At 44.6% G+C, this 19,904-nt stretch overlaps 1 protein-coding gene across 5 annotated transcripts in view; it reads left to right on the top strand.

Annotated features, from left to right (window-relative positions):
• Positions 1-19,904, top strand: part of LOC109920439 (cation channel sperm-associated protein 4) — a 71,174-nt gene that overhangs the window by 35,551 nt on the left and 15,719 nt on the right. For all 5 annotated transcript variants that reach the window (XM_048613012.1, XM_048613011.1, XM_048613015.1 and 2 more), the window contains 2 exons: positions 5,007-5,104; positions 18,748-18,877. In XM_048613012.1, the coding sequence (XP_048468969.1) occupies positions 5,007-5,104; positions 18,748-18,877 (228 nt within the window). The remainder of the gene's footprint in view (positions 1-5,006; positions 5,105-18,747; positions 18,878-19,904) is intronic.

Raw genomic sequence — 19,904 nt, 5'->3', positions numbered from 1 at the left:
GACAAAGCCTGTTGAGGTCACGTTGGCAAAGGAATATTGCATTTGTGTAAGTTTGATTTTGTACTACATCTGTTTAGTGCCTGTGTAACTCCCAATGTAACTGACAGCATGATGCCTAACTTAGGCATTGGTACATTATGTGTAGATGTGTTGAGTGTCTGCTGCAGCATCTGGAAGCAAGATAAATACTGTATTTATCATGCAATTGATTCTACTGACACTTTTTGCTGTCATGCTGAAACACGCCTATTCTTCCTCTGTTCTCTGCATCTGGAAGTGTTGGTGTGAATGAAATGGTCAGTAATGTCTGTGGGAAGGAGATGTGCAGCACACAGGAAGCCAATTTACGAGAATCACCAGGGATCAGAGGGTCCATAGGTCTGTATCCTGTAAAGTGCATGGATCTGTTGTAGTGGTGTTTCCCTCCTAAAAGGCCTCACATCAGTGGGTCTGACAGCCCTCTCCCTCAAAGATCAGGACACTTATCCTGTCCATTCCTGGTGTGGGTGCAGCCATTTTCTTCCCCATTACATACTTCTGATTTCTGTTGTGTTCTGGTAAACACTTCAGCCAGTACATTGCAACCTCCGTTTCATAGAATCGTGCAGTCTGTACCACCAAAAATATACTGCTACCTACACTAGCCCCACTTTGCACCAGGCCCATAGCCTTGAATTTTGATATTTCAAGTGCTCGTCGAAGAACTTATTAAAGATTGTGAGGTTTCCTCGTTCCCAGTGAGGCCCCAAGTGTTCAGAACCCCTTCCCTGTCACCCTTTGCATAAACCCCATCGGCTTTGCACCTCCCCAGGTCCTCACCCAAACCATCTACATGAATGTGCCTCCCCCCTCCCAGTTCCAGGTATTCAAGATGACCATGCCAGATGTGGTAACCTCCTTGAAGTTAAGATGCTCCTGACAGTGAACGAACACCCCTCTGGTATTACCCTTTTCCAATCAATGTTTTACCGTATCCTTCCAACTTCACAAATGTTATTCCCCTCCTCACCCCCAATCCCCCCTCAATAGTGACCCACCACCAGCAGACAACACACCCCACCATCCCCCCAGGTCTGAGAAGTGCTCCGAATACTGATGGATGATTTTATATCTCCCCGACCATGTTAGCCCAACTTCCAAGACTAGCAGCTATGGAGCCACAGGACTGACTGTGACTCAATCCCTGGACTGCAGAGGCATGGGTCATCTGATGAAGAGCACCCCAACGATGGCCAACATGCTGGACTGCTATTGAAGTTCGTTCTCTGTTTAATGTGCCAGGAATCCCAATTGACGGGAGCCTCTGTAAACTTTGGTGAGGACCACTCCCCTAATACTTAGTTATGGCTGCTTGTTTACAGTATGTTTGGCAAATTAGTTGCTGGCACATGGTGCAGGATCATAGAATCGTGCAGTACAGAAGAGGCCCTTTGGCTCATTAAGTCTGTACCACCAAAAATATGCTACTAACTACACTAGTCCCACTTTGCACCAGGCCCATAGCCTTGAATTTTGATATTTCAAGTGCTCATCTAAGTACTTATTAAAGATTGTGAGATTTCCTTGTTCCCAGGAAGTGCATTCCAGACCCCCACCACCACCTGGGCGAACAAAATGTTTCCACAAATCCCTTCCAAAACTCCTGGCTTTCCCTTTTAAGATTATGCCTTTTAGTATTGACCCTTGTACAAGGGGTACAGCTACTTTCTATTGACATTGTCTGTGCCAATATTACATTGATTTAGCACATTGTCCTATAGCAAGCTGACTGCCCCATTGCTGACCAAGTTGTTTGACTGTACTGATTGGCATGGCATGACAGTGCAAGGCATGGATGCTCTGAGCATGCACATAGGCACGAAGTAAGTGAGTGAGTGCTAAGAAAGCAAGTGAGCAAACCTTAGATGGTGCCTGTCCCTGTGCACAGTATCCTTGCAGCAGCCTTTCGATGCTGGTTTCTGGTGTGCCTAGCAATGTGGGTCTGTGCTTTCTATCTATCCTCCAAGTGGATTGTAAGGTTTGGCAAATGTAAGATGCCAGTGTCCATAGACAAGAGGTGCATGTGGATGATGTTTGTGGATCGTGACCTGAGATACCGTTTGATGCTGAGCAATGTGGAAGCTCCCTTGCAGCCAGTGGCGAGCTGTAGGCACCAGATATCCACTTGATTTTCATGTTGAGAATTCTTGATGTCTGGCGTGTTTAGTTTGATGGTAACAGAGGAAGCTGAATACAGTGAGGTGAGTTGTGCTGTTAAAAAGCATTTAACAAGCAGTTGGTCCTGACATCCAAATTGGCCTTTCTGACTTCTCCCGTGATTCTGCCAGAATCCATGTTGCTCAAGCTCTAATGAGATTCCATCCATTGTTATTCCAACCTGAGATTTTATTTTACTGATTCCACCATGTATTTTCAACACAGCTCCACCTTGTCTTCCTCCTTATCTGTCTCTCCAAAATGTCAAATATTCTTGAATATTTAATTTACAGTCCTGGTCACCATGCAGCCACCTTTATGTAATGGCAGTTATGTCATAACCATTTATCTCTGTTTTTAGATCATTTGTCTTGTTGCAAATGCGATATGGATTCAGGTAGAGATCCCTTTAATATTGTCTTTTTGATATTATTCTAACTTGAGCCATACTCAGTGCTCTGTTTTGTTACTCCTGTCTTCTATTCTCCCCAGCAGCTTTTCTATTTTCAGTTGCCAATTTTACTTCTTTCCAATTTGAATTACCCTTCAGGTTTCCATACCCTTAACATGATGATTTAAACCAACCCCAAACAGTACTAGCAAATGTTTCTGCGAGGATTTCAATCCCACACCTGTTAAGATGTAACCAGTCTGGCTTGTCTGGGTCCTGTGTGCCCAGAACTGGTCCCAATGACACACTTCCTACACTGGTTTTCCAGATACACATTCAGTTGATTGAAGTGAGGAACTTTGGGGAATTGGGAAGCAAATTAAAAAGCAAGACCTCGAAAGTAGTAATCTCAGGATTTCTTTTCAATTCACTCCAAGCTGACTTGGAAATATACTGCCATTCCTTCAGTGTCACTGAAATCCTGGAATTCCTTTCCTGATAGCAAATGGATTGAAGAGGTTCAAGAAAACAGCTCACCACCACCACCTCAAGGGCAACTACGGATGTGCATGTGAATGTTGGCCCAGCCAGTAACATCCATCTCCCATGAATGAATTTAAAAAATCCTGAAATAACTGCACTTGAGGCCCTGCTTTTTAATTTCCTTCCTAACACCCTGAAATCTGTCTTCAGGACTTCACCCCTCTTCCAACCTATGTTGTCAGTACCAATGTGGGCCGTGAGTTGTGTCTGATCCCCCTCCTCTAGAAGGATGCTCTGCAGTCATCCATACCTTCTTTTCCCCGCCACTAGGGAGGCCACACACAGTCATAGAGGTGTGTTTTATGCTGCGGAAATGCCTGTCTGATCCCCGACTCTGGAAACCCCTATGGCTGTGCTCTTCCAGTCATCATCCTGCTAACACATTCCTGCACTACCTGTTTGATTTAATTAAACTGCCTGGTAGCCACTCATTTCCCCCTCTGCTGTACAGTTGTAGCTGTATACTTCTTATACATGCTATTCATGTATATCTGTGAGGTAGAGGACTACAACAGTGATTCCAGCCACTGCTCAAATTCTGAAACATGGAACTCCCAGCTTGTGCTGCTGATGACACTTCCTGCAAATGTGCTTGGGTAAGAGCAAGCAATTAGTTAGAGAAGGGGACAGCCTTTCCAGGTGTGCTTTTCAGTCCACTGATTGCTACAGCCTGAAAAATCCAAATGCCTGTGAGCCCTTGTAAGCAGGTAATATTCTCTTTGATTAGAATGATTCAATAAAAGGCCTCAACCATCCCTGTCCTCCAATCAGTCCAACAGGAGCTAAGTGCAAAAAATTCAACTCTGCCCTCTGCAGCTCCATCCCTAAAATCCTTCTTCGCTCCCCGCTTGTCTTAAAAAAAAAACCCTTATCAACTGTACTTCAACCATGTCTCCTAATGTAAACTCACATCACTTAAATACGTAGGACTTGTTGCAACAAGAATGGAAAAAAAAAACCTGGGCTGGAGTCTCAGATGCTAGCAGGCATTAAAGGTCCACTGGTACAGTGTACTGCTAACTGGTGGGACGCAACAACTCCGTTGAAGTTTAGAACTGAAGTGCATAAAATGTCAGCTGGCTTTCTGCATCGTAAGTGAAATTAATTTTGCAGTCTCGGTCCTTTGGTTTTTAGGAAGAGACCTAGATGGCAACATCCTCTCAAACAGAAACAACTTAGAGAATCTCCCAGAGAGACCCATTTTTAAAACGGGTGTTCAAAGTCATTTCACAAAGAGAGGTCCTGACTGGTGTTCCACATACTAAGTCCCCATTTGGGCAAACTACCGCCCCTGAAAATCTGTGTTGGAGAAAAATTTGTGATCCCAGGTGCCCTTCTCCTTTATGTATTTGCCATGATTACTCTGGCCCTTTTAGGCCTACTTCCACTGGAGACTTAATGATCCACATGTTTTAGTTTTTCCCATAGTTCTGGTAGGTCAGTCTATTCAGGTGCATGTAAGAAATCCCACAGCATTTTCCAAAGAGCAACTGTCGATGCTGAACCCAATATGACAGAGATTGGATTAGAATTCCCTCCCTAAGGGCATTGAGTCAATCTACAGCATGTGGATTCAGTGGTTTAAGAAGGCAACTCACTACCACCTTCTCAAGGGTATCTAGGGACGGGCAATATATGCACATTCCATGGTGAATAAACATAAAAATAAAAATGAGTTGGTTTTCATTTATCTTGCTGCTTTTGGACCTTGCTGTTTAAAAACTGGCTTCCATTCTTTCTACATTACAGCAGTTACAACACTTCAGAAGTATTTCATTGACTGTGCAGTTCTTGAGACTGAGGTGTATTGAGATTGTGAAGAATGTTATAGAAATGCAAGTTCTCTTCTGTTTTTTTTGGCCTGACATTTTTCTAGGATGGCTGGAACATTGCAGATTTCCTCGTCACATCCGCCTTATTCATAGGTTCCACGACGTCATTCATGAGGAATCACGAGCTCTTTTATGTACTGAGGTAAGAGGACAATTTTAATCGAACTGTTGCTATTTCTGCACAGAAAAAAAAAAACTAAGCCATGGTTCATGAAAATCCTGAATAAACATGGGAAATTGTAGGATAAGTGCAGATATATCAGCATCTGAAAGGTAAAAGGGGTTTGGTCTTAGAACTCCAGTGAAACTCATTGGGTTAAGAACCTGTCATGATCCCACCCATACCTAGATGTCACTGTAGAGGTATGAGGGAAGCCCTGAGAATCTGTTGGTTACATATTTAACATATAAAAGAAGATAATTTGTATATTTAGCTGAGAGTTCGGACTTCAAAGGTCAGAGCTTAAGTTTCCCAAGCTGTGTGGAACTCACATGGTCAATCAGGTAAAAGTGCAGTGATAACCACAGCCAGTCAAACTGACTGGCAGGGAGACTTTCCACCTGTGAAACTGAATAGTGTCAGCTCTGCCTAGGTCAGGCTGGTGCACACAACATTTGAGGGTGTGCTTTCACTACTTAACTAGCAGGGGAGATACCATGGTTAACAAGGTGGTTCTCCCAGGACGTGTCTGAGCTGAGAACTTCCATCATCAAAAGATCTTGTTCATGACTGGATTGTGGTTATGAGCAGAGCTTGGTGGATCGTTGGTCAAACTGAGCTGAAAATGGTAAATCTTTATGCTGGTTTTGGCCTAATGCCAATTCAGTGACCAGCCAACCAGACCCATGGCCTCTGCTTGTGCCCATGCCCCGGGCTGGGGGGTCCACAATACAGTCAGGGTGACTGAGAAAAGAAGGTGGAGGAAGGATTACGAGTCGACTGGACCTTTCTCCATGAAGAGTCCTCCTGGATTGCTGCGGGTTTCAACAGCTATTTTCTGTCTGCGAGATTTCCCCAGCAGGGGCTACATCGATGTGACCTTCAGAAGTGTGAAGCAATGTGAGCGTCTCCTGAAGGTATTTGAGGAGAAAGAAGGTGAAGGTCCCCTGTCCGTCCTGTCTGCAGCACCATTGCTCATTCTCCTGCACTGGGAGCTGAGTTGTTACAATCCATATGTGACAACCCCCGCCACTGCCCCCCGTCCTGGCAGCAGATGTCCTGACCCCTCTGGGAAGGTACGTACAGCTTGAGGGAGGCAGCACCGATGTAATGGACCCCTTTGGAATCTGTACCAGCAAGCAGCAGGTCAGGGTGACCTTGAAGGTGGACCCTGGTGGGAACATCCTCCATTCGCCCTCCAGCTTTGCGATGGATGGGAGCCAAGGCTACCTGACATACATGGGGCAGCTTAGAGTGCGCCAAACCTGAGGGAGGTCTGACAGCGGACTGCATAGGGACCCTCTGCAGGAACTGCAAACAGGCAGGGCACCTGACTAAGGACTGCAAGGAGTCTATGAGCCTCAACTTGTGTGGGGAAGCGGGCCACCTGTACAAGGCCTGGCCAAGATGGAGGTTGTCACATACGTTCAGATGGCCAGGAGTGGTAACATGAGCTGTGGCACACCCCCACCCCCAAAAAAAAAGACTGTAAAGTGTCACCCTTCAGCAAGAAAACTGATGACAAGGGACAGGCCAGAAAGGAGGAAAAGGTAGCCAGCATAGAGGCATTGCTACTGAATTAACCTCCACCTGAACAGATGGAGTCAGTGGAGGAGGAGGAAACGAAGGAGGTGAGTGGATACTGGTGAGAAACAACCACAAAAGGAAAACACATTGGGCCCCCACAGAAAAATGAAAAAAAAAAACAGCTGCATGATGGAGACACCAGCAGCTCCTCCGACATTGAAGATGTGCAGAGCGACAGCCACCAACAAAAAAAGAGACACACAGTACCACGGGGGAGAAGGAGGAGGGCACCCACCAACCCGGAAACACTGGATGTTGCAAGGGACCTGATGAAACCCAACCTGCAGCCATCAGGCATCAAGGGGTACCCACTGCAGATCCGAATCAGTGTCAGACTCCATGCACCACCCCGCCCCCCCACCCCCACCCCCAAGAGGAACAGATGGACCACCTCAGTGCGGAGAGTGTCCAACAGTTTGCCCACATCAAGGGGATGCAGACAGTCCCCTAGTGATAAGACCATGGGTGAATCGACATTGGGTCTACAGGTAATCCTATAAGTTCTTTAAAATGGGTTTTAAAATTGCCAGTATTAATGTGCATAGTGTTAAATCCACTACGTGATGTATTTCCACATTGGCCTGCCAGGCCAACATTAAGGTGGACCCCATGTTTCTGCAGGAGTGTGGGATACCACACCTCAACAACCATGGAAATGGTTGAGCCGGACCCACGGGCCTTGAATTTGGTCAGGGGGAAATGATAGCCGTTCCTCCGGCCTGGGTATTCTGCTGTGAGGACAACTTCACCATTTCAGGTTAAGCTGGCAGTTGGCGGTTGCCTCCTTGTACCAGACATTATGTACAAAAATGTTCCCCTGTGACGAATTCATGTGTATGCCCCACTGCTGCTGGCAACGCCCAGGTGTTCATTCTGGCGGAAAACTACAACTGTATCACCGATGCCGATGGACAGTCTGGGTGTGGGGGTGCTGTCAGCAAACCGGACACCACGTTCAGATTCCTGTTGGAAAGGGTTAAAATCATCAAGTTGCGCGATGTCTTCAGCACCCCTGCAGATGGAGCACAGTGTAGACCCATCTGGTCGTGAACAGGTGTATCTATCGTTCAAGGGTAGACTGTTTGTGTCCCACATGTTCTCCATCTGATCCACCAACATCAAGCCAGTGCTCTTCTGTGACCACTGTCTCCTGCTTGGCTGACTGTCACCCACAGGACAACCAGTGGACTGGCAATGGAACGTGGAAGCTGAATGTGAAAATATTGACCCTGCAAAACATTAAGGAACTCCGAAGGGACTACACAGGTTGGAGAACCATGAAACTCCTCTTTAAATTGCCACTGGACTGGTGGGAAACTGTCAAGGGGAATATCAAGAGGTTCTTTATCCTTCAAAGGTGTTCAGAAGGCAAGAGAGAGAAATGAGGAAACTGTCCAAACTCCAGAAAAGTATGCAGAACCTACTCCTGTTGCAGATGATAGGGGTCAAGGTCACAGAGGACCTCCAGGATGTGAAGAGCCAGCAAACCTTGCTCTTTGTCTCAGAAGCCTCCAAGATAGTCTTCTGGTCCAGAGTTTGCACTGTAGAGCACCGTGCTTGCGTTCCTTCTTCCAGAAGGTGCACCAGGAGAGCTCTGTGCCTAGTAGCCTGAAGGAAGAAGATGGCTCAGTAATGTCAGCTCAGTCTGACATCGTGAGGATCAGCAAATCCATTTAAGCCAGACTGTATGACATGAAGCCTATAGACAATGCAGTCTCGCAGTCATTCCTGTTCTCTATCATAGAGGTCCCAGATGATGGCTGGACCCACCATTATTTGTGGATGAGCTAACCAAGACCCTCAAGTCCTTAGAAAAGAAAAAAACTAGAGGAAGCAACGGTTTACTGGCCGAGTTGTATTCAGTTCTGTAGGGCTTGATTAGTCAGGACTTGCCAGTACAAGAGTATGTATTTGTCAGGTAGCATATGTGAATCCATGAGGAAAGGTGTCATCACTCTCAACTACAAGCAGAAGTGGGAGAGAGGAAATCAGAAATTTTACTGCTGAATGCAGATTACAAAATCCTGTCAACCGGATCAGGTTTGCTTTGGGATTGGTGATTCACCCAGTCCAAATCTGTGCTGTACTGGGCAGGACGATTTTGGAGAGCCTCGTGCTCCTCAGGAATACAATAGTCTAGGTGCAGGACAGGGCGTGGATGCCTACCTCCTCGGCCTGGACCAGAAGAAAGCCTTTGACAGGATATCAGACACCTACAAGTTGGATGTGCTTTCCAGAATGGGCTTTGGGGATGGAAGCCACAATTGGATCTGACTGCTGCTCTACACAACATCATCAGTGCAGTCTCAGTTAGTGGGTGGGAATAAGAAAGATTCCTGATCAGATCTGGAGGCAGGCAGGGCTGCCCACTCTGTCTTGCCTTGTTTGTGTGTTGTGTAGAGCCTTTTGCCAAGTCTATCAGGAAGGGTGCGAGCATGAGGGGGTGACTATTCTAGGCAGCAGAGGCCTGCAAGTCAAAGCCTCCTTGTACATGGATGGTGTCGCTGTTTTGTGCTGTGATCCACTGTCAGTGCACACACTCGTGAGCATTTGCAACCAGTTCAAACTGGCTTTGGGAGTCGGTATAAATCGAGGCAAGAGCAGGGCCATGTTATTGGGAAGTGGGCCCACTGATTCTTTTAACCCCTTCACCATTAGGGCAGGTTACTTGGAGGCGCAGGGGCCTGCGCAAAATCTTGGGAGAAGCGTATTGCCAAAGTGAGGCAGAAGCTGAGCTTTTGGGAGCGCTGCTCCCTCTCTATTGCACGTAAAAGCTTCGCCATTCAGTTGCCTTATTTAAATATTATTGGCAGGAAATCTGTTTTAATAATACAAAAATACAAACATGAAATACTTCTGACTTCAAATATTTTATAATATTTGCATCAAAATTTACTTTAAAATTTACACCAACCCATCCAACCATGTGCAGTGAGATGATTGTTCTTTTACTTGACCGTTGAAAAATTGTCTAGTTTTGGAATAAAGGCTCTGGTTTCACAATAAACTCAACCTTAGTATTATTATGACTGGTGATTGGTATAAGGCACTTTCTCTGTTGTACGTGGCGCAGGTCTGGCCCATTCCCTAACACTGCGCCATTACAGTCATTCGTGCCATCTACTACCTCATCTGAAGGACTGTGATGGACCGTGTCTGCATGTACAAAACGCAGGATAAGGGGGCGAAAAACATACCCAGTGGCACCGTCATCCCGATGGCAACCTTTGTGGGTGGCTGCCTCAAGCTGTGCGTAGACCCATAAAATGCAAACACTGTGCTTCAGTTCATATTGAGGTTCTACCCCTGGTGTTGCAAAGGATAGGACTGGCCTCATCGCCGTGTAATCAGACTGTTCCGTATCACCTGTCCTTTGTGGAAAAATTTGCAAAGAAAAACACCTTTGACCACAAATCCATCAGGTAGTGGTCAGCACGTGGTGTCCTCAAGACCCTGCGGGAAAAGGACAGAATGGATCCTTTCAGGTTGTTCCCTGAGCAGGCTGTCAAAGTCAGAAAGCCTCATTGCCAGAACCCACCCCCAAACACCAAGACGTCACTTGGCTGGTGATGACAAGGCCACCGATTTTATAAGATTTTTCATGCATGCTTGGACTCTGTCACCACGTGCTGCTCTCGAAGCAGCTGCAGTGGAGGTGGTGGGGTGCGGGTAAAGACTGTCATACATCTGCTGGAATGTACCTTTGCAGAGGAAGTCTGTAGAAAGATGTAATGGTTGTTGTCAAGGTTCGTCTTGAGCAGCTCCATGATGCAGGACTCTGCTCTGCGGCCTGTTCCCTGGGTCGCACACCGAGACAAATGTCACCTGTGGCTGGAGAACTGTCAACTCTGTGAAAGATGATCTTTGGTCAGCCCAAAACTTGTTGGTCTTCAACAGCAAGGAGTTGACTTTGACTGCGTGTTGTGGACTGGCATGTTTTCGGATCCAGGATTACTTGCTGAGGGAAGCACTAAAGCTTGGGACAGCTGCCGCCGAGGTGCAGTTAGGAAAGACCACTGTCTCGGGTCTTTTTGCCAAGTTAAATGGGGATCTGTTCATTATAGGACCCTCCCAGTGCCTCAAATATATGTAAATATAAACTTCTACAAGAAAGAAATACCTTTTGTTTGCTCGTTTGCTGCAATGTTTGTTTCTTCATATGCTACTGTACAGAACTGAACTGCATCAGTGACTGTGTGTATATAAAGATTTTGTGAATAAAGTATATTTTTTAAATTTAAAAAAAGTGCTTTCACCGCTTTCGTGATGATTTCCAAGTTTAGCTGCTTTGCACTTGACATATCTTGCTACTCAATCTCCCTGCTGTCAGTCATCACTACTGAGTAAGAGCAGTTCTGACAACTCTGTATTGGACCTCTGGGTTACAAGAGGAACAGCACAGCAACAGGAGTAATATCAACAGTACCATCTGCCTTATCCTCAGGCACATGCCATTCCACAGTTAGAGGGAATAGACTTGTTGATCGAGTCAAAAGAAGGCAAGAATCCCAGTTCCATTGTGTGTGAACTCTGCCTTGGGGCTCCAGCTTTAACCAGTACCTCTCCAGGGCCACTGCTGCACTCCGTAGCCCCTGTTCTGAAACAAGACCACTGTCAGAGGGGAGCAGGTGAGCATGTATTATCTGTGGCTATCACTGAAGCTGTCCATCCCACTGCCTAGTTCTTTCCCTGGCGTTCTGCACACTCTCCAAGGAGAGAAGACAGAGCTGTGAATGTGATAAATTGAATTGTACCAAGAGAAAGAAAGTTGACCTTTGTTGAAGGTGACTGCGAGACATTAGAGATGAGTGTTGGCTATGTATTTATGAATGTGAGAGTGCCTAGAGACAATGGATTTAGCAAATTGTGTTATTCTGAGGTGAATGTGCGGGAAAATTAGTATCATGTTTGCCACCAGATATTCTCATAACCCTCACCTTTCCCAACTCCGAGTTCCTTGAATCTCTCTTGACATTGTAATCAGGTTTGAGACACCATATTGCTCACGCTCACTCCCATCCAAGACTGCTTGGTTTGAAAGACCGGCTTCTACCTCCTACCCTTGCGATCCTGCAGCAGGATTCATAAGAATAAGATGCGGAGTGCGGCCTAACCATATTTCCTTTCCATTGCTATCTTGTTACATTCACTATTCTCCCCTGTTCTGAGATCCCCTTTTTAATTTATTCATTGATATGTGCATTGCTGGCTGGCCAGCATTTATTGCCTGTCTCTAATTGCCCTTGAGAAAGTGTACTTTCTATCTTTTCATGGAGGGAAGGCCATTGATGAAGCAGCTGAAGATGGTTGGGCCAAGACATTAACCTGAGGAATTCCTGCGGAGATGTCCTGGAGCTGAAATGATTGACTTCCAACGACCACAACCATCCTCCTGTGTGCCGGATATGACTCCAGCCAACAGAGAGTTTGCCCTCAATGCCCATTGACTCCAGTTTAGCCAGGGCCACTTGATTCCACACTTGATCGAATGCAGCCTTGATGTCAAGGGCTGCCACACTCACCTCACCACTGGAATTCAGCTCTGTTGTCCATGTTTAAACCAAGACTGAAATAAGGTTAGGAGTGAAGTGGCCCTGGCAGGACCCAAACTGGACATCACTGTGCAGGTGTGCTTGATAGCACTGTTATTGACCCCGTCCATAACTTCACTGATGATTGAGAATCGACTGAAGTGGTAATTGGCTGGATTGGATTTGTCTTGCTTTTTGTGTATAGGACATACTTGAGCAATTTTCAGCATTATTGGGTAGATGCCAGTATTGTAACTGTATTGGAAGAGCTTGGTTAGAGGAATGGCAAGTTCTGGAGCACAAGTTTTCAGGACTGTTGCCAGAATATTATCAGGGTCCATAGACTTTGCAGTATCCAACTGCCTCTTGATATCATGTGGAGTGAATCGAATTGGCTGAAGATTGGTATTCACAATGCTGGGGACCACGAGGAGGCTGCAATGGATCGTCCACCTGGCACTTCTGACTGAAGATTAGAGTCCTAGAGTTATACAGCATGGAAACAGACCGTTTGGTTCAACTCATCCGCACTGACCAGATATCCTAAACTGATCAAGTTCTATTTGCCAGCATTTGGTTCATACCCCTCTAAACCCGTCCTATGCATGTACCCATCCAGAACCCTTAAAAATTTCATAACTGTACCCACGTCCACCACCTCTTGTAGCTCATTCCATATATGCATGACCTTCTGCATGAAAAAGTTTGCCCTCCGGTCCCTTTTGAAATCTTTTCCCCTCTCACCTTAAACCTCTATCCTCTAGTTTTGAACTCCCCCTACCCTGGAAAAAGACCTTGGCTATTCACTCTATCCATGCCCCTCATGATTTTATACACCTCTATAAGTTCGCCCCTCAGCCTCCGATGCTCTAAGGGAAAAATGCCACAGACACGTTATTGTAGATCCTTTCTGAACCCTTTCACATTTAACAACATCTTCCCTATAGTAGGGACACCAGAATTGAATGCAGTAATCTGTAAGTGGCCTCACCAATGTTCCTGTACAGCCGCAACATGACATCCTAACTCCTATACCCAGTGCACTGACCAATGAATGCAAGCATGCCAAAAGCCTACTTCACCACCCTGTCAATCTGCGACGCCACTTTCAAGAAACTATACACCTGCACCCTTCAGTCTTTGCTAACTCTCCCCAGGTCCTTACCATTAAGTGTATAAGTTCTGTGCCGATTTGCCTTGCCAAAATGCGTCACCTCCCATTTATCTAAATTAAACTCATCTGCCACTGTTTGGCCCATTGGCCCATCTGATCAAGGTCCTGTTGTACTGAGATTATCTCCTTCACTGACCACCAGACTCCTAATTTTTTGGTGTCATCTGCAAACTTCCTAACCATTCCTCCTATACTCACATTCAAATCATTTGTCAAAATGATGAAAAATAGTGGACCCAGCACCGATCCTCGTGATACACCACAGGCCTCCAGTCTGAAAAGCAACCCTCTACCATCACCCTCTGTCTCTTACCTTCAAGGCAATTTTGTATACTGTTGGCTAGCTCCCCATGGGTCCCATGTGACCTAACGTTGCTAACCAGTCTACCAAGTGGAACCTTGTCGAAAGTCTTGCTGAAGTCCGTGTAGACAACGTCTACCACTCTGCCTTCATTTAATCTTCTTTGTGACGACTTCAGAAAAACTCAATCAAGTTAGTAAGACAAGATTTTCCACGCACAAAGCCATGTTGACTATCCCTAATCTGGTCCTTGCCTTTCCAAATGCTTGTAAATCCTGACTCTTAGCATCCCCTCCAACAACTTATCCACCACTGACATCAGGCTCACCAGTCTATAGTTCGCTGGCTCTTCCTTCCTACCTTTCTTAAATAATGGCACCACGTCGGCCAACCTCCAGTCTTCCAGCATCTTCTCCGTGGCTGTTGATGATACAGATATCTCTGCAAGGGGCCCAGAAAAGTTTTCCCTAGTTTCCCACAAATTTCTGGGATACACCTATTCAGGTACTGGGGATTTATCTACCTTTATGCAGCTCCTAGCAGCTCCTCTTCTGTACTATGGACACTTCTTAAGACATCACTATTTATTTTCCCAAGTTTCCTAGCTTATGTGTCCTTCTCCACAGTAAATACTTAACATTAGCCTTATGGTCGCTAATCAAATTGTGAATAGGATATCTGAACTCCGAGATATTTATGACTCTGGGGATCCATGCAACTGTGCAACATGGTAGTGCCCTAGAATGGTACAGTTGTCACCAGGTACATGATGCCCTTCTGCTCCCCACAGTTATGTGGGGATGAAGACCCAGTTCACTGGCAACACCTGCTGTTTGCTGATATTCAGCCCAAAAATTGACAGGAAGATCGCCATTTCTGGCTTCCTGTCCTCAAAATTTGTGCCTCAAAAGAAATCCATCCCCCTTCATGGGTCTTTGCTTTGCACCTGTCAAGATGCACACATTGACGCTGCAACTCCTCTATCACCTTTCATAGGAACACCTCCATCACTCTTTGCATGTCCAAGTTCTCTTTTGTTCCTCAGCCACCTGAGACCCTCCCACATCTGGAGTGTGTCCAGAAATAAAATGGTACTGTCCTCATCGTGGTGGTGGGCAGCTATCTGTCTTCCTTCACCAGCTGCCCTCCGTGCCATGATACCTTTGAGTTAAAAACAAAACCTTTTGGGCTGAGAGAGAGGGGGAAGAAATTTTATTTAAAAATCGGTAACAGATGACCAGCTCACTCTACTGGCAAAATGACTTTTGCTGAGGCGGGTGGAGACCCCCAAGCGAAATCTCTCCTCTTCTCCCTCCACCCCCATGGCCATGATCATAACCTTCAGGAACAGGACATATTGGCACCCTCCGGTCTCCCGCAACGTTTCCCTTTCTAGGTCTGAATGTTTCAGCCTTTTGGACTGATATGTTGGGCTCTTCCACCATTCACAACTGGGTGTAGCAGGAATGCAGATCTTAGATCTAATCTGTTGGTTGTGGGATTGCTTAGCTCTTTATCACTTGCTGCTTATGCTGTTTTTGGTCAGTGCAGACTTGATGGGTTGAAGGGCCTCTTTCCACACTGTAGGGATTCTCTGACACTTCTTGGGGTCCAGAGTCAATGTTAAGGATTTTGAGAGCTACTCCCTCCCAACTGTATACCAAAGAAGGTGGTATCCGGGATTTTATCTGTGAGGTATAATTCTGAAAGTATGACTACATCAGGCTGTTTCTTGACTAGTCTGTGAGACAGTGCTCCCAATTTTGGCACGAGCCCCCATACGTTAGTAAGGAGGACTTTGCAGGGTCGACAGGGCTGTTTCTGCCATTGTCATTTCTGGTACCTAGGTTAATGCTAGGTGGTCAGTCCCATTCCATTTCTTTGTTGAGATTTTGTTGTGATTAATACAACTGATTGGCTGGTTAGGCTGTTTTAGAGGGCAGTCGAGAGTCAGCCATGTTGCTGTTGGTCTGAAGTTACATGTAGGCCAGAGCAGTAGAGGATGGCAGATTTCCTTCCCTGAAGGACATTAGGAGCCAGATGGGTTTTCTGACAGTTGACAGTGGTTTCATGGTCATCAGTAAATTCTTAATTCCATCTGATATGGCAGAGATTTGAACCCGGGTGCCCAGAGCATTAGTTGAGTTTCTGGATTAGTAGTCTATCGGTAATACCATTAGCCGATTGCCTTTCCCTTTAACTGGAATTCCTTCCTTTGACAAATTTCAGGTATCACCCCACCCAAATTCACTGATTGGATGGGAACCAAAATTGGGATTTTAATGTCACACTGGGTTAAAGATTTGATTTAAAGGCCCTACCTCACTTGCTGCATATGGGTCATTTCTCTTCTTCCCCAACCCCATCGCCACCACCATAGTCCTCCTTGTTCATTTTGGACAGTTGGCTTTACACTGTGCAAAAACTTTTTAAAACTATATGTAAATATGCACATTTCAGTGTAACATACATGATTAATATTATAGGTAGGTGTATATCATGTAATCTTACCATATTATCAGGTACAATATTTAAGTAATCCTCACTAATAACTTAGTATTCTCTATGCTTGTGAAATTGGTTTATTCTACGGAATCACAACTCGATCCATTCCATTGCCTCATACTTTGGATTAATCCTTACTGATAAATTACTCCTAGAAATTGATAAAATCAACTTTTTTTTTAAAGAGTTATAACTTTTTTTTTCCATTTCTGGCTCCAACAGTACAATCTTAGCTTTATTTCCCTATGCAGCCATTATCCCCAGATCAGGACATGCTGATATTTATGCCTGACCTTTGCTCTTTTGTTAAGTGGAGAAATGTGTTCCTCCTGACTTCCCATTCTAGCTGTGCCTGGTTGCATGTGAGTTATGAATACTTTTAATGTGTACTTGTGCATCGAAAAAGCCAATTTCTGAATTGCTCAATTGTCAAGCACCAATATGATCCTGTCAGTGAAATTTCATTATACCATAATTTTTGCTTAGTGGTGTAAAACTTAAGTATTGCTGAAAAAAGACTTTTTGTCAAAGCCTTTTGTCTTGCACTTCTCAGGGCAATTCACCAGAATGCTCTTATAGAGTCATAGAGGTGTACAGCATGGAAACAGCCCATCTGGCCCAACTTGCCCATGCCGCCCAGTTTTCACAATTTAAACTAGTCCCATTTTCTTGCATTTGGTCCATATCCCTTCATAGCTATCCCATCCAAGTACCTGTCTGAATGTTTCTTAAATAACAAAATTGTATTTGCTTTCACCACTACCTCTGGCAGCCTGTTCCAGACACTCACCGTCCTCTGTGTGAAGAAATTGCCCGTCTGGACTCTTTTGTATCTCTCTCCTCTCACCTTAAACCCATACTCTCTCGTTTTAGACTCTCCTACCAAGGGGAAAAGCTGTCAGCTATCTACCTTACGTATACTTCTCTTGGTTTTACATATCTCCTATAAGGTCACCCTTCAGTCTCCAGGGGAAAAATGTCCCAGCCTATCTAAGCTCTCCTTTGACATTATTACCCCTAGGTTTCACAACTCCACTAGACTCTTTGCTGGCCTTTCACATTCTGTTCTGAAGAAGGGTCACTGGACTCAAAACATTAACTTTGCTTTCCCTCCACAGATGCTGCCAGACCTGCTAAGTTTCTCCAGCAATTGCTGTTTTTGTTTCAGACTTCCAGCATCCACAGTTCTTCGTGGAAGGTAGAACGTACAAGAATAAAACAAACATGAGGCCATCCAAAACTCTTGCAATGGGAAACTAACATTTATGCTGTGAGAGGAGAGTGCCTAACTCGCGACACAGTGTCCAGTAATAGAAATGATTCTGTGACTGGACAATATTGTAATGCGAACAAACTTAAATTGGTTATGAGTCTAAGTCAGGGCCACACTGTGACACACGTAGTTCATTGGAAGCTACATACTAACTCAGGCAGGGCCCTTATCTTTGCAGACAGGAAGGACATCTATACTCAACAAAATAAATGACAGTCATTCACTTCTTCATTTCTCAGGACAATGCCTTGAAAATTGGAGTTAACCTGCCTATCTTGAAATTAAACAAAACTTGGCAGTCATCATTAACTGGTGCATGATCCGTGACAACATCTCTACCAATCAGAATTCCCTTGCCAATGAATTAGCCCTCTCCTCTCGTACACTATAAATGCTGATTTTCCTTTCATTGGTTTTCTTGCGAACTGTCCTGATAAATGTGAGACAAAAAGCTTATATCATCATTCTTAAAATTTTGTGTAATAGTTTGAAAGTTTTTTTATAAAATCAATATTTATTGGGGTTAAATTTCTGTCACTTCCTTTTATTCATTAATGGGATGAGGGCATCGCTGGCTAGGCAGCATTTTTTATTGCCCATCCCTAATTAGCCAGAGGAAAGTTCAGAGTCAGCCACATTGCTGTGGGTCTGGAATCACATGTAGGCCGGACCAGGTAAGGATAGCAGTTTCCTTCCCTAAAGGACATTAGTGAACCAGATGGGTTTTTCCGGCAATCAACAATGGATTCACGCACATCATTAGATTCTTAATTCCAGCTCTTTTATTGGATTCAATTTCCACCATCTGCTGTAGGATTTGAACCCGGGTCCCCAGAATGTTATCTAGGTCTCTGGATTAACAGTCCAGCGATAATACCACTAGGCCATTGCCTCAGGTGTGAAAAAATGATTATTATTGATACAAAAGATTGATTTTGTTTTAGTCACGCCATTGATGAAATTAGTACAAAGCAGGCCAAAATGCCATTTTTGTTATTGGCTCCCATCTTACGAGAAAAGAATTAATGACTCTTTCAAAATAGAGCAAAATTTCATATGGGACTCCGAGAACAACAGTTTTGTCTTAAAGCAAGTCTAATGTGTGTTTTACAATGAAGTTAAGTAGTAAGTACTAGTGAATTATGAATATTTTCATAAAGTCCAGTTGTTATTCTGTTTAGAAATGTTTGACTAATATGTAGCTTTTCATTTATGGCTTATGATTAAATAAGGCCCTTTTGTTGGTTATTCTAGAGTACTGAGACCTCTGCGAATGGTGCGGAGTTTAGCTGCCATCCAGGGTCTGGCCATTATGGTGCAGGTAATCATCCAGTCAGTTTCTGACATGGCCAACATTATCTTCCTGCTCATCCTGATCACATTGGTGAGTACAAGTAAGTAACGTTAGCATCGGCACAGGTGCTACTCATAGTATGTCCCAAGGACCTCATACAGCACACATTCCCTTATCTAGAGCAACTGCTTTTCTAGAGTAACCTTTACAGGTGATATTTTGATATCTGCTGTTTTTTTAAAGAAAAAATCTGTGGTTTATTTGTTTTTTCTGATTGGGGGATTGTTAGGGCAAAAAGGTGGCTAATTGAGGCAAATGCAAGAAACCCATTTAGCTGAATTTCCTGTCTCTGTGGAGATGTTTGGAGGTGAAGGGTCTAGAAACATGGGGGAAATTGTCAGGCCAGCTCCCTGGCCCGTTTCTGCCTCAGAGAGAATTTCTCACACATGTGCCTGGAACAAAGTCAGCAATCTACTCCAAGAAGGTACAACAGCTTCTTAACTGGCCATGTCTAGAAAGATCACCAGCTTCCCATCGCATGTATTTCTGGGTTGCTGACCTGGAATTGGGGATCATAACCTAGCCAGCAAACATCAGCTCATTACTGGATGCTCAGACTAGAAGAGAGAGACCTGAAAATTGCACAGCAGCCAAAGCAATAAGATAACAGTAAAATGTGGTTACAATACTACAGCAACAAGAAGGCTGCAAGAGAACAGGTGAAAATCACAATATTTGTTTGAAACTGAATAAGTGCAAAATAATTTCAGAATGACTAAGGATTCAGCATGGTTGACATGAGGAAAATGCCCTCTCCAAACAAATGTATCACAAGTAAAATCAATAACATTTCTACAAATTGGCCACCTTTTCTCCCCGTGCAGATTTTGGAAAAGAAATGGTCCTCTTCAGCTCATCTTTAAAAATTGGCTTCACATCCACTTAGCACCACAACTGCTTGGTCCAATTTAACTTCTGGCCTTAGATATAAACGTTACTCTGTATTAGCTAATTGAATTAATACATCACCAGGGATAGATGATTATCCTAAAGCACTAAGACATGGTAAGAGATTTGTGAAATATTTATAATCAATATGGAAAGCCAGCGGCCACTG

The sequence above is a fragment of the Rhincodon typus genome, chromosome 27 (assembly GCF_021869965.1).
Source record: "Rhincodon typus isolate 14 chromosome 27, sRhiTyp1.1, whole genome shotgun sequence".
In the NCBI taxonomy this organism is placed as follows: domain Eukaryota; kingdom Metazoa; phylum Chordata; class Chondrichthyes; order Orectolobiformes; family Rhincodontidae; genus Rhincodon; species Rhincodon typus.
This window is presented reverse-complemented; position numbering and strand designations above follow the sequence as displayed.